Source organism: Ambystoma mexicanum, chromosome 10, assembly GCF_040938575.1.
Source record: "Ambystoma mexicanum isolate Mex_15411 chromosome 10, UKY_AmexF1_1, whole genome shotgun sequence".
Lineage (NCBI taxonomy): Eukaryota > Metazoa > Chordata > Amphibia > Caudata > Ambystomatidae > Ambystoma > Ambystoma mexicanum.
In genome coordinates, this window is record NC_090932.1 from 609,107,390 (window position 1) to 609,122,898 (window position 15,509).

Consider the following 15,509-nt stretch of genomic DNA (forward strand, 5'->3'; position numbering starts at 1 on the left):
TCAGAGAAAACAGAGGCGTTAGATAGCCAAAAGCCTCCAGACTGTGGTTGTCTGTGTAATGCTTTAATTCCCAATAACGGAATTACACTTTAATTCCTGAAAGTGCAAATGTGAAATGTAAAAGTAAGGGGCAAGCCATTTCCGCCTCTCTTTTACACTTTGTAGCATATTTATTTTATTTGCGGATGGAGGAGGGGCACAAAGCAGAAATATTTGTCGAGTGCCATTTATTGAGACTGTATGCTGAAGTTGAAACACTGAAAAAGTAGGGCTCATTGCTTTCTACATTTGAAGCTGGGAAAGGAACTGTAGCTAATGGCTCACACGCTGTTAACCTTCGAGTTACAAGAACAAGACTGCTTCTGCATGTACACGGTCTTTCACAAACATGTTTTAGGATTTACGTGCATCCCAGGACCTTCACAGTCTACCCAAGCTGTGATTCGAGTGCGAGTTATGATGGCTACACCCTGCATTGTGGTATTCACAGGAATTAGTTAACATTTTGTTGTATACTAGGTGCGCTCTTTCTGCCACCAGAACATTCTGTTTTGAGATCGAATTGCACTTCAGGAGTTATGGTTCACTCTCTGACACAGCTGTGTGTATGTAGTCAATAACCCTTCCTGATGATCTGATACTACATTTGTTTTTGTTGTCCTTTTCTAAAACATACTACATGGTTTAAATCCAGCATGTAGTTTCATGCTGGCGATAAACACACGGATTCCAATGAAATCCGCCTACATTCAGCTTCTGCTAAAAGCAGATAACGCCATCTGAGAATCATAATTTGCTAGTGGAATTTACATATTTTACGAAGCAAGAGATTAAAAACAATTGTGCCTGTTTTAGTCTTTTCCACTCAGTTTTGTAAAATTGAAAAATTTCATAGAGAGGATCCAACAGCACGTAACTTCTAACTTTGATGTTCACCTGCCTTTTAGTTGCCTTTTCAATAAGAATAGCATTCCAAAAGGAAAACTGGCCCTGAAGGAATACGTTGTTACATTTGTGCTGTTGAATTGGATTGCCTGTTAGCCAAAGATCACTGGTAGGCATACGATCTGAATTTTGGTGCCCGACTGTGATCCGAGACAAGTGTATGCATATTCTTTGTGGCTCTGCCGAGACCCAGCAATAATATTGCATCAAGAAATGTTTATATAAACCAAACAAGACTTAAAAAAAAATAAAAAAAAATAGACTATTTTTAGGTGCTGGCAGTGATTTTATGCACATGTGAAATGTTTATATATTGTTTTTTCGCTTTAAAGTAAAAGCAACACATTTAAAACAGGCTGTTTTAAAGTGACTGTCACGTTTATGCAAAACAAAGGGGGGTCTGGGAATCTCTCTACCAGCATGAACACAGCCCAATGACCTGTTCTTGGGTGAATAACCTCTGGGAGAGACTCTACCAAGTCTTTAGCTCACTGTCCCTTTCACAGAGAAGAAATGTCTCCACATATCAGTCTTTGTCCTGCACTGGGGCAGTCCAGCACCAAAATGCTAGGCAATTCTCCTCTGAACAAGAGTACCAACAGCAGCCCCATACACGTGTTTCAGCCTTGTTGGGCATCATCAGAGAGGTGAAGCTGTGCCTAATAACAGTGGGCAAGGGGTCCACGTCTGGATCACCCTGGTAACTTTTATGGAAGCAATTTCAGTTTGTAAACTAAACTGAGAACTTGGGTGTGTGGCATGTTTACAAAGCAATTGTAAGCAGCAGAATGTGACAAGTCTTTTCCCGCGTGGTTGCAAGAAGGATGGCACATTTACACTAGGGTTGGGAGAAATAGGGAAAGTGCAAACTTGTAAAATAATGTTTCTTGCACATTAGTGCATGAATTTAACAGTTGTGGGCATAAAAAGATTTTTATCTGAAAAAGCTACTGTTCTATGATACCATCATATTTATCCAGAGGGCAGCTGTTACATGAACCTTTAATTACTGTACCACCAATTCACTTTTAAGTTTTTAAGCAACAGAGCTACTACTTTCAGTTTGGAGTGGAAGCACTCCTGGGTCATGCGGAGAAGACATAAATACACGGTGAAGCATGTGAAAATGTCGTATGCCAACTTCAATAGCAACAACATCATAATCTCTTTTTGTGCCAAAAGATCAAATTCATACAAACCTAAACGATTTTAAACAATTGACCTTGCATACACAAATTCACCTTGAAAACACAAAACATACACGATCATCCAGATCTAGTTATCCAATCTTACATGTTTCTTTGGTCTAGACATGGAACATAATTGGTGAGAACATGGAGTTTAAACTATGACGAATTTTGTGTAGGTTTTTGGAAAACTTTCCATACTGATTGTTTAGAGATAATGAGCTTTTATGAAACACCTTGCCCCTGAGCTATCCTGCCGGACCGTCGAGATATGCAGAATTGTTGTACTTATGCAAAATTCAAAATTCAACATAATGGCAACAAGGTGTATTCCTTTCATCATAGTGATGCATAATGGAGTTGTTATATAGAAGGCAGCCATATTAATTTAATGTATCTTGCTAGACATTTGTGGATTCACATTGAGAGCGTGTTGACTTAACTTACTTATGATTGCGGTATGATTATTTCTTGTGTTGGATTAATTTGTTGATTTCATCTGTATATGAGTAATAGATGATTATCTTCTTCCTAGAATCTCATTTTATTCATAGTATGTCTTGAATGTTACTTAAGTTGCTATGTATGTATTAAAAAGTCATATTTTATGTGACTGCATTATACTAATAAAAAATAGAAGGTTACTGAATAGCAAGTTCAAAATGGAATTATGGGGAGATGTCCCTATTTATTCTTCCATTGAGATTTAGGGGGTTATTTAAAAGCGTAGGGATTTTTGGAATCATATATGGCCAGAGCAAAGTGCCACCTCTACTTGCTCCTGGAGGCAACAAGCACAGTGACCGTGGGTCAGAGACTAGCCCTTTGAACTACATACAAAAAGAATGCCATGGCCCTGAAGCAGTGCAGACTGTTTTTTACCTGGTCCTTGGTGGGACGTTACTGGTCAGCAGCTGCTGGAGGCAAAACGTGTGCTGCCTATGAAGTCCTGACCTTTGAACCACATACAAAAAGAACACTGTGTCCCGGCAGCAGCACGTAAGCAGTGCATCAGCAATGCGTGCACACTCATGAAGCGCCAAAGCGCAACGCTGTCATGCTGTCGGAAAGGCAGGATGGTGATGTCAGTAGATTACTACATTGGAAGAACGCCTGTCATCATCGCTGGCTTGGTTGGGTAGCATTTTGATTTCTAAAATGTTAACACCTGTAACAAACTATTCTGAAGAAGAGATACACGATAGTATCTGTGATAATGTATCATCTAAAACTTCACTTCAAGGCTCAACAGTGATATCATATGAACTTGCACCAAAGTCTTATTGGCTAATGATTTTGTAATGCATAATTCGGATAATGCTAACTTGCTGAATGTTAGTGTACATGCAACACCTCAACTATCACCTCTAAATTGTACTCCAAGAAGACAATGCTGCAAAAAATGATAAACTGCTAGAGCAAGCGGATAACTATGTGACTATCTAACATACACAATTTCAGGCCCTTAACTATTTAACAACATCACTTGCATGATAATGCAAAGGTCTACATACAACTTCAATGGAGCATTCCCTTTTACTGACCACTATTATAGATTAAACTGTAGCCTTCAGACCTAAAATGAATGTAGCCTGGGTGATACCAGAGACAATTAATTCCTTTCACAAAAATTAATTAGTACATGTGAGTAGCACATCCAACGTACATGATGCTCTTGCCTCCCCTGTTTGCATGATGACTATAATACTGGAGGCATTGGACCTAGTCCTATGTCTAACAACAATTCGGTCCTATCCAAGAAAAAAGATGAACTAATCGTCAGTTACCTATAAATAAAAGAAGCAAGAAGAAAAAATAAATAACAGCAAGAAGAATAATAACCCAAAGACTAAAATCCTGCCACCCAATAAATGCACTGTATCATTGGTATTAATTGACAATGATGAAGGAATCTATGACATCGAAAAAAGGAAAACAAATATGACAAAACGAAAACAAGTAATTACAATGGTTCACAGAACAATCTATAAGTGAAGTCTAAAAAGAAAAGAATTGAAATTACCAACTTAGCCTCAAGAGACATACAGCCATACCAATGTGCTACAGCCTCTAGAAGCGATATTGATAATCCTACATATCCTGAGAATGGTAATGACACAATCCATTTTGATGTTATGGAGAATTTTCCCCCCAGCTATTGCACTCCCATGGACTACCAACGAGCCTGCTCAACTGACCAGCAATCTGACAAAAAATGCAACTACCTCTTGTGCTACAACTACCAAAAACATGACGGAGGCTGGAACTATAAGGACTAATGTTGCTCACAGTCACCCCCAGTGACTAGCACTATTAGATCCTGGAGCAATATTTCTCATTCAACTAAAATACACTCTATGAATAATGACTATCTTAGTGTTGGAATGGCTAACATGACTCAAAACATTAGGAGAGTCATATGAATCCAGAGCTGTTTTTGTTGACCAGTGACTGTACATTGAATCGTTTGACTTCTTACACCTATGTCATCAGATCCTTCCTCGTTGTGCTATGCCGAATGAACTAATGAAAAAAATCATTAAAACTTTGTGATGTCATCAAGTTTGATGATGACACACATATGCGATTTTACCTGTGATTTACAAAGAAAATAAACACTATGGTGAGTTGACTGAGCAAGCGAAAGTGCTGTATATATGTTAAACTACTTGTAGTAACGGATTATTTCAGCACTATATGAGGCAACATAATTCTGTACATCTTCGCAGGAACTGTCTCCTTGACAGCGGTTTTGCCTGTGAAAGAAAATCGGTTTTAGAAGAAAAGGTAATTAGATGAAGCTTTGTCTCTTTTGCTTTCTGTATTTTGTAACAATGGAATATTAAATTATTTCATACTTTGTTTATGTACAATTTTCTCTAATAGGTATTATGGGTCAATAGTTTGCTTCATTTGTATGCAGGTATGTACTGTTGTTACACTAATGACCAAAAGATAGTGTCATATAATTATTTAGTTTACCTATTGACGCTTAACTTTGAATTATTGATTGGGTCGGCCTTGATGATGGACAAGCAGTTCGAAATCCATTGGCCACACGTTCTGCAACTTGATTACTCATTATGAAGCATTGTGAATAAAAATGACAAGACTTTGTCCTGTCTTCTTCAATCAACCTTTTCTGTTTTAATTCATATTTATGGGGGGCAGGGGATACCACTATTCTATGTACAGTTTTTGATAAGGATGTGTTCACTGAGATGTATTCGGATATCTGTTTGTAATGAGATACATTGAATAAACTAGTTTAAAAAAAAATGACAAGAAGACCATTTTAATGAAGAAATCAAGCTGTGTCATGTGTTGTTATATCAGGACTATTATTTAAATGTTATGTAGCTTTTACTGCTAAAGTGCAGTAAAACACTGGGGGAGCCCCCAGTTTTCTTGTGCATGTCAAATACCTGTAACTGTGCAATTCAGATATTTTGGCTAGCACCAAATACCATATTATTACTCAAATAATTCCATGATTCAGGGCCCAACAAATGATATTCGCAAGTGCAGGAAAGATAGAATAGCCAGAAGTCAAGGTTTTTTTTGGAAGGCACGGTGACCTAGGCCAATTCGGAACTGAGATGGAAGTGAGACCTCCATTTGCCAAATTGGACTAAGAATGGTGCACCATCTACTCAGTATTTTGAACATTTGGGTTTATCAAGCTGAAGTGGATATTATGTGTGTGTGTAGGGGGGTGCATGACACAGTTGATACTTGTGCAGTTTCCACTGTAAAAGCATGGGGGTGATACCCTGGAGTGTTTGATAACTGAGCCATATCAGCCATATCAGCCAAAAGTGGCTATTTTAAACAGAAGCAGCAGTAGAGTTAGTAGTTGTGCAGGTTGCACTGTAGGTAAAGGGGTGATGTCCATAGTCTGTGATGCATATGCCTGTAAAGCATAGCCAGTCAGTAACGTGTAGCCAAAGAAGCACATTTAGGACCACTGATCTACGGTATGAGATTGAGAATGAATTGGGCAGGTGATGTATGGCAAGAACAGAGTGTTGGAAGGAAATATGCTAGCATGTAGCTTTTTGATTTCCACAAATGTTATAATAGCAATCTTGCATTCATTTATTTCAGGTGGTTCAGTGCCACCCATTGCTCAGCTTCAAGAAGGCAATAGTTGCAGTTGCTTACTTCTCAGGAGGCAGAGTTGCAGAGTTAAGAGATTATTTGGTGGCATCAGTCTAGTTAAAGCAGGTGAAGCGGAAGTGCTGTATCTGGAAGGATGAGTTGTAAAGAAGAGAAGAAATGGATTGTAGCCCAGGGCATGTGGAGGAAAAAGGAGGGCGAGAGGTGACTTCTAATGTTAAAGGTAATGACATGCACTTCCATTTCAGAGCCAATGTGACAGGCAACAAAGAAAAAAAACAGAATATAAACCTTTTTAATTTACCTGCAATGGAACTTGAGAGTTCAATCATTTGTAAGAGCTTTGGATTGGAAAGTGCATTTTTGCCACGAATGATTGGCAAAGTTTGATATCTGGGATGCCGGTGACCGTCTGCAGTTGAATGCATCCTAAAACAGAGAAACATATACCATACACATTTACATAGTATAACATGGGTAATGAATTGTTAAAGATATATCAGCACATTTTAAAAACAATTTGCCATCTTATTGTTTTGAATGTTCAATTCCCAAATGTGTATAAACGTCCTCTACATATAAAACATATTTATAGAAGATTTAATTGAAAATTAAATTCATAACACTGCCTCAACAGATAGTGTGTGTGCCGTGGCCAAGGGCTGAAACCTTCAGTATATCACATGAATATCTATCCAAGTTTTAACAGTCTCAAATAGTTGTGATCATTTTCATCTCTCTCTGCCTCCTTCTCGGTTTGAATCTGTATTAACTGACTACTGTTGTCTCTCTTTGTAGCTTCACTTTTAATACACGTTTCGCCATGACTTCTCCACCCTTTAGACACGTTTAAGACAAGATTGTAGCAGCAGCTATATGGCTCCGTGTCCACTCACTGAATGATGTTCAGGTGCATCCCAGAACATTGGAGGAGGGGGCTAAGGAGAGATCGCAGTGGGCGCTTTGTCCTGCAGATGTCTGCCTTCTGGCTGGGCTGCAGGGAGAGCCAGAGCTGGGCACTGGTGTAAGACCAAGAGGAGGAGGCGAGCAGAGGATGGGAGCCAACAGAAGGGGCAGCACCAGTGTTTCCAGCTGGGCATTGGAGCAGGAGACAGCAGGATCGTGCTCAGCCATAAAGCTTTGACTAACCCGGGGACTCTACTTTAGCTGGAAAGACAGTCCAGTTTCAGGGCTGCCAAGAAGCGGTTTAGGAACTTTGCCATAAATTAGAGATATTTAATGCTAGCACCTGTATGTACACATGTCGCAGAGAAAGGGTGCAGTGTTTGGCGCTGACTGGAGGCTCCTGGAAATCCATTCTCCCATCTTTCATTGCAGTAAAACTGTGGCCACGTCCCCCTGCGTTTATCTGGAAATCCATTCTCCCATCTGTCATTGCAGTAAAACTGTGGCCACGTCCCCCTGCGTTTATCTGGATATCCATTCTCCCATCTGTCATTGCAGGAAAAGTGTGGCCACATCCCCCTGCGTTTATCTTCCATGTAAGAACCCTGCACGGGTGAAGCCCACAATGGGGAAAGGGCACAGTGTTTTGCACTGACTGGCGGCCCCTGGAAAAAGTCATTCTCCCACCTGTCATTGCGTGAAAAGTGGGGCCACCCCCCGCCCTTTGTTTATCTTCCTTGCAGGAACCCTGCACAGATGAAGCCCGCAGTGGGGAAAGGGTGTTTGGTACTGCAGGTGTACGGCTCTGGCGTATGAGGATACTAAGGAGACTGTCTTTTATCTGCCTAGAAATTGAAAGCAGCGACTCAGGTGAAGGTTCGGAGCGCATAGCAATACTTGTTCCTACTCAATTTCACCTTGTGCTTACTTGCTGGGACTTCTTGGAAGAGCCCTGCACTCATATGGTAGTGCAGTTCATGGGTTACAGGTCTTTGCCTCCTGGCTGGCCGAAACTGCAAATTAACATGCAGGATGTAGTGTGTTTACCGTTAGCTAACGGCTGACTGGCTTCTTTGTAATTCCTAAGCGCTCAACTGCCAAAGTACTATTAAGTACCCAGACGTATCAGGCTAGTGGAAATTGAGTGCGGAACTGAACTTTGTTCTTAGCAACACAAACAAGACTTCCTATTCATATTGAGGAACTGAAGGAGCTGGAGTCTCATACCCACCTTGGTGTGGACTGTGCTGATTGTACCATTTAGCAGGATTCTGAGGGGGGAGTCGGATTATGGATGCCCCAAAATCGGTCAGACGTGCCCCTCCTTCCTGAGACCTGTCATAGCTCACATATATTTCCGGCGTGTCTGGTGGAAAGCATTGACTTAATACCTCTGTGTGGGGTTCATGTGAACAAGTGTTTGATATGTGAATAAGTGTTTGATAATACTTAATTTTTTATTATATTGCTGCAATTAGCTGGCTGGGTACATCTTGAGCTTGATTAAGAAAGCTGGGTTGCAGAACGCTGTACAAGGCAAAGAAGAGAAATACAGCCGCCCTGCAAAAACCACCTACCTTGAGTACTTCGACCAATTGGTAATTATTATTATTTTTTTAAATATGTCTAAAAGGAAAGCTGGTACTTCTGTCTTTCCCGAAGCTAGGCAAAAGAAAATATCTAGAATGTTTAAACCAATTAAGGATGTTAATAACCTTATATTTGACATTAAAGGATTACTTAATGACATGCATGGCTCCAATGAAAGAAGATGCTCTGCAGATAAGGCAGAACTCCAATGGGTGGGGCAGGTTTTAATTGTTAGGCCCCAGATGTGAATTGTGATCGGTCACTAATTTCATTTGACAAACCTGTTTTACCTAAAATGAGAGTTTATACTGCACAAGCATGTAGGTGAAGCAAGGTCTGGCTCGACCGCTTTGAATGGTGAGAAAAGACCTGGGCAGGATTGCGGCACAAATTATATGCTGCCAATTGATGGCAGGGAGAAGATGGTACTTTAAGTATAGTAAATCATATAATTGAATGCCACCCTCGTCTTGAAAAAGTGGGATCTCTGAAATACCTGAAACAGGGGTGGATACTGTAATTAAAATCGAAGATCCTACAGCTATGTTGAGAAGTGAAGTGGACCCTGGTGATAAGGTTATAATTAATTCATTGATACCACTCAGTTTTCTGCTTTGACAGACAAATATTATATAGCTTATATCCCTCTTAAGGGTCCTAAGAGAGTATATAAGAAAGTTCTGCTGCCAGGAATAAAGACGTAAAAGCGAGAAAGACAGCAGGTAGACTTTCAATAATCTATATCGAGCCTCCAACAAAATATAATGTGACTTATGTGACCCATTATGCCCCGACGATATGCATACCGTAGATGCAGAAATCAAGGGTCTGCTAGTAGTAATTAAGTCACTAGTCATTGACAAACTGGCCAGTTACCTGTTTGGTGTCTGGTTGGTGAGATTAAGGTGCTAAAGGAGAATGTTGCTACACTGTCATCCAAGATTGAAGCTAGAGTCTCATGTGTGGTACGGGGCTCTGTTCCTTGTGTGGCAGGCTTAATGCCCCACAGGAAAAGGGTAGCCCAGCATCAATCTTGCCTGTTACTCCGGATGATTTAAAGGTCAATCCCAGGGGCCATTGTAATCGAGGTCCAGTGTACCTGAAGCGTGCCCCAGTGGCTATCACAAGACAGGCTCAAAAATACAATCCTTGGCAACCATTAGTGCCTGGATAGCCTAAGAGTAACTGATATGCAACATGGGATTAAGAACTGCTACACCACTGAGGACAGATGTTATGGAGATAGGCTTAGGGATCGCTCTGGAAAACCACCTTTTGTCACCATGACCAATATCCCAAAACGTACACAGAATACATATGAGGATGAGGAGGCACTAAAAAAGTGCATCTATTGGACAAGACATGTTAAGGGATGCTTGTCTATTATAATATCAAATATAGTAAGATGCACCTGGGTTCCAATGCCTAATCATGCTGATTACATCCAGGTTTTTCTGTGGTCCTGGGACTTGGCCGATGGAATCCTGGCAATTGACTTTTGGGCATTTCCACCAAAGGAGACTTCTATTCTGATTAGAATCCATGATCCCATACACAATGATCAAGGGATGGAAGACATGAGACATTCAGCCCATTTGCAGCTAGGGGGACCCTACCACCAGCCACAACACAGAGATATGGGAACAGTTGAAGGATACTTGGAAGGGGTAGACTGACTGGGTCAGGACCCTATCAATCCTGTTTTAGATATGGGTTGTCACTGGAATATGGCCGGGATAGCTAAGACTCTCAAGGATACAGGCTGGATTGACTTTCTGAGAGGGTTCCAGGTGATTCTTCTACAAAAAACTTGGGCCACAGGTATGGTAGCCATACAGGGATATCCCGCATTTCATGTTCCTGCTAGAAAGTGTCCTAAGAGCAGACCAATTGGGGGGCTCCTTATTTGGCTAGAGACCACATTAAACTGGGAAGTGACCGACCAAACAATGGTAATGAGGGAGCTCCAGTATTTTATTATTTGCACTGGGGATGATAACCGGATCCTTTTATTCCATTTCTATAATAGACTATCTGAATCCAGTGGCTTGGTGGTGGTGGAAAGCATTCAAGAATGTATTAATTCATGGAGGGGGTTCAATCATTCAAAAACCTGTATAATTGTGGCAGGCAATTCTAACATACAAATAGAACCCACAGATGAGCTGGAGGGGTTGTGGGAAGACCAGGACATTGCCTGGGACATCCTCCACACTAGTAGCAGGTCACCCAAAGCGGGTGCATCAACTTGCTATGGATACAGCCCATGTCTTCTATAATATGGGACTTAGTGCCTGTAATGGCCAGTTCCCAGAAGACCTGCCTGTAAAACCAACCTTTGTCGGTGGGGACTATATCTCATATTGGAAATTGATTGTGGGCAACACAGTGAACAGGGATTTAAGTCTTCAATGCTGCATCCCAGGGAGAATGTGGTGGCATCATTTTGCAAACTTGAATGTTAAACTGGGTGAGAACCAAAACCAGAATGTGATATTGGACCCCATTGTGAATCTCAACTCTAGGAGGGAGACTCTCTCATTTAATATAGAGAGACCCTGAAGGGCAATTGAAAGCCATACCAGTGGAAAAGCAACCCGGCCAGATGGGATACCCCTAAACCTCTATAAAGATGAGTGAAAGGTCTGGGGTCCAATAATGTGTAAAATCTTGAATGCAATAATTACACTGGGTATTGTGCCAGCCTCTTGGCAAAATGCAGTCATTGTACCAATTTATAAAAAGGGTGGGAGGGACTCACCGGCCAACTACCAACCTATTTAACTTTTAGATAGTATAGTATATGCCAAGCCTGTCCAGATTAACCATCAATCTTGGGCCAAAGAAAATTGTATTATCATTGACCTTCAAGCAGGGTTACAAAAAAATAAGAGCACTATTGAACAAAGCTTCTGGCTGTTTCTGCTGATCCAGAAGTACACAATACAATTGAAGATGAAATGGTACGTGGTATTTGTGGACCTCAGGACAGCATTCAATAGTATCTCGAGGGAAATTCTGTGGCGAATTATGAGGGAAAAGGGAGCCACACAAAAAATAATCTTTGCTATCTGGCTGCTGTATACTGATAATAAGGCAGCTTGGCATTTGGATTAGCTCGAGAACTTACTGTTCCATTTGAGGTGGCAAAGGGATAAGGTAAGGATGTGTCCTTGCCCCTTTACTTTTTAACAGATATATTGAAGAACTAATTAGGGCATTGGTCCAAAGTTGCATAGATTGCCCTAAAATGGGTCAGGATAATTACACTGCACTATTTTACCACGAAGACACTGTGATTGTGTCTACTTCGCCAAAAGGATTGAGGGTGACATTGGACATATTTCTCAACAAATGCGATGACCTTGGATTACAATTCAACACTGAAATAACAAAGAAAATGGTGTTTAAACCACAGTTCTCAAAGCGCAACAAATTCAATATGAGAGAATGCAAATTAGAACAGACAGTGTTCTATGATTACCTAGGACTTAGATTTCATGAGAATTGTGGATGGTCTTCACAGCTTGTAAAAGCATGTTCAGACATGGGAATGTATAGTGAGGCTACTAACTCCTTTTTCTTAAAACATGTTAGAGGGGCAGTTTCGCCTGCTCTGGAGCTGCATCAAAAGCAGGAAACTGTAGCTTCTATCTTTGGCACAGAAATGTGGGGTTATGCCACTCTGCAAGCCCTTGAGATAATTGAAAATAAGTTTCTAAAGAATTTACTTTTATTGCCACACAGTTCTGCGTCAGCATTATTAAACTCAGAGTTGGATATTAGCCCGATAACAGACCAACTTGCTAAGACCAGTATATTACTGGCTTAGATTGTAGATCTCTGAGGATTTAGGAAAGTACCAGGATGCATTAAAACATCTCTTGAGCTTAGAGGGGGGAAATGCACACCATTGGTAGAACACGTTAAGAAGCAACTAATAGGGTTAAATGAAGTTGCTTCCTGGAAAGCCCCTGACAAATATGGGGTGAGTAGAGAGGTTAGATTAACTTAGGGCATGCAAATGCTAGCATGGCTGCAGGTGCATGCATATACCTGGGTTTCAAAAGCCCAAGTAAAATCAAATGTGAACAACAGTGCCCCGTGAAGAAAAAGATGCATAGCTGGCCGCTCAAGTAACAGATGTGAGATTGGCCTTGAAAGAAACCAGGAGGAAATGGAAGGAAAGGGATGTAAGAGTAACATTATTCCATGAGCAGCACAAGATTGTGCCAAACAGAATCTTGTTCAAAGGTCGCCATGGGTAGAAAGACCTGCCGGGTGCAAAACGGCCCTGTACATCAGAGTTTTCACAGAAGCACTGGCATTGTTAACAGTGGTGCTGGTGCTTCCATGAACACATTCCTGTGGAGTTCTATGAATGTGGACTTCCCCAATCTGCTGCTTGATATCCCGGGCCGCCGGGACTTATAATGTGTAGTGGCACCGGGGTATCAGGCGGCAGATTCAGTGTCACAAGGACGGCAGCAACCCACCGGTAGCTCCGGCAGGTTACCGCCGTCCTCGTAATGAGGGCCATTGTGTAAACGCAATCAGGGTGAAATATGACCGAGGTTAGCGTGTCCGATTTGCAGGTTTATGCAGAAGCCACGTTTTTAGGTTTAGGAATGAGGTCATGGGATGCTATGAGGGCACTGCCTTGCACTCATGTCTAGTTAAGCTGTTCGACAGCGGCAATAGATACAAAAAGAGAGTGTATTTTGACTGGGTGCCAAATTATGGTTCATTCCAAACAGGGTGTTGAACATTTGAAGTAATGAATTGCAAACAATTGTGATGTATCAAAATAAATTGACAGAAGTGCATGAACAAGTGAGTCAACTAGAAAATAATACAGGCAATGGGGTAAACAGTTATAACAGGTACAAGCTAGATGTAAAGTGTTAATAGAAGAGTTGTCACACTTACAAATGGGTTATCAGTGATGTGATACAATACAAAGTGAATTGAAAATTAAATACAGGAATATTCAGAACGTATTGACCAATTGAAAGGGGAAACAGGTCAGATTCAAGTTGATTGAGATGAAATCATAGTAGAAGTGCAGTTATTATGTCATTTGAAAGCAGAGAGCAAAACAAGTCTAAAAATAAGGAGCAAGTGACGGAAATTAATACATGAATCACAAGGTTGAAATGGGAGAAAAGTAGAATAGATACACTTCATGACGAAAATGAAACTTTCAAAGTAGACACAGGGAATTAAAATTGCAGAATAGAGTATTCAAAGGATGAATATTACATTTGCATAACAAAGAGCTGCAAAAATGCCAACAAGTGAGTATGTGCCATTCCAGGACATAGGAGCTAATCTAGTGACACACCAGCCAAACAATTTCTGAAAGCCCGGTTTATCTGCCGAGAAAGAATATGCAGCGCCTCAGGCTCACGGAGAGAAGGGGTGAGAGAGGGGGTGAGACTCTCTGGCTCAGAAAGAGAGAATGATTATCCCTAAGGTAAGAGAGACATGTAGAATAGGGCAAATTGGAAGAGAAAATAATGCACTTCTAATTATGGGTTGCGCAGAAAAAGGAAACTGGGAAAAGTAAATGCATTACTTGTAGATCCAGTTAATTTTATGAAGTTGCTGAAAGGGATTATTAAAGCATTTACGAAGGATACTGTGGATCCAGTGAGGGACATTTTGACCAGGTCATATAGATGTGTCATACCCTGAATGTTCCAAAAAAGCAGTATACACGGTTCTTCCACTGGACTTTCGATACAAGACATGCAGGGTTTTTCCGTAGGCTGACTGATCAACATGTGGTGTCGTGGGAGAAATATCACGAGGAAGTGAGAAAGCACTTCTCGCTGTACATATCAACACAATAAGCAAAACCGGCAGCGTATGCATTGTCAACAGGCTCATATGAGTCCCCCCCAGGCAATTTTTACAGACAACAGCAAGGGCATTCTTAAGTTTGACAGAGAGTGTCATATTAATTCAAATGACATCTATAGAAAACATTTTTTTGGCTTACATCAGTCAGTTGTAGCGGAGTTAGCCTGTGAATTTTCACATGAGATAACTATTCATTGGGTACTAGATCAAGCCATGAAGGTATGGGATGTCGTGGTCCACACATAGAATAAAGGTAAAGAGCATAAAAACAAAGAGAAAGACGCATTAGTTGGCCCTAAAGTCACATTAATTAAGTCAGAAAAGCGTATGGCATTGGAAACTGAAAAGCCAAACAATTGCATGTCTCAGAATCAGAAGGAATTGCCAATGCAAGGAAGGACCCAGGCAGAGGGAGCAGTATCACCATTGCCACTGTTTCAGTTTACCAATCCAAGAGATGCATTGGCAAATGTAAGTCCAAAATATCCCAGGATAGGTTTTCAGAACAGTCTAAAACCGTACCAGCCACTGGGAATTCAACATAGGTCTAATCCTACAACAATGACAGATGAGCACAGTAATACAATGGTACCAAGATGTGCAGACAGATTCACTCAGATGGGAGCTCAACAAAGAGAACAATATCAGTTTAATGAAAGACCTAATTTGACATACAGCCCATGCTCATATGTCCAGGTTACAGCACAAGGGGGTTACATAAAAGAAACAATACCATGCTCTCCCCCTGCCTCATCATGGGAGTTTAGGGGGAAGTACTAACCAAATCCAGTCACCTGAAGGCAGCCATGGTAACCAGAACATGCTGAAATTTAAATCAAATCACAAGAGGCCTACAGCACAGAAAAAAACAATTCTAGGGATCACGAAAGATGCCAG

At 40.9% G+C, this 15,509-nt stretch overlaps 1 protein-coding gene across 5 annotated transcripts in view; it reads right to left on the reverse strand.

The window, feature by feature from the left end:
- DOCK10 (dedicator of cytokinesis 10) overlaps positions 1–15,509 on the reverse strand; it is a 2,208,289-nt gene that overhangs the window by 563,404 nt on the left and 1,629,376 nt on the right. For all 5 annotated transcript variants that reach the window (XM_069618176.1, XM_069618179.1, XM_069618177.1 and 2 more), the window contains exon 40: positions 6,556–6,680. In XM_069618176.1, the coding sequence (XP_069474277.1) occupies positions 6,556–6,680 (125 nt within the window). The remainder of the gene's footprint in view (positions 1–6,555; positions 6,681–15,509) is intronic.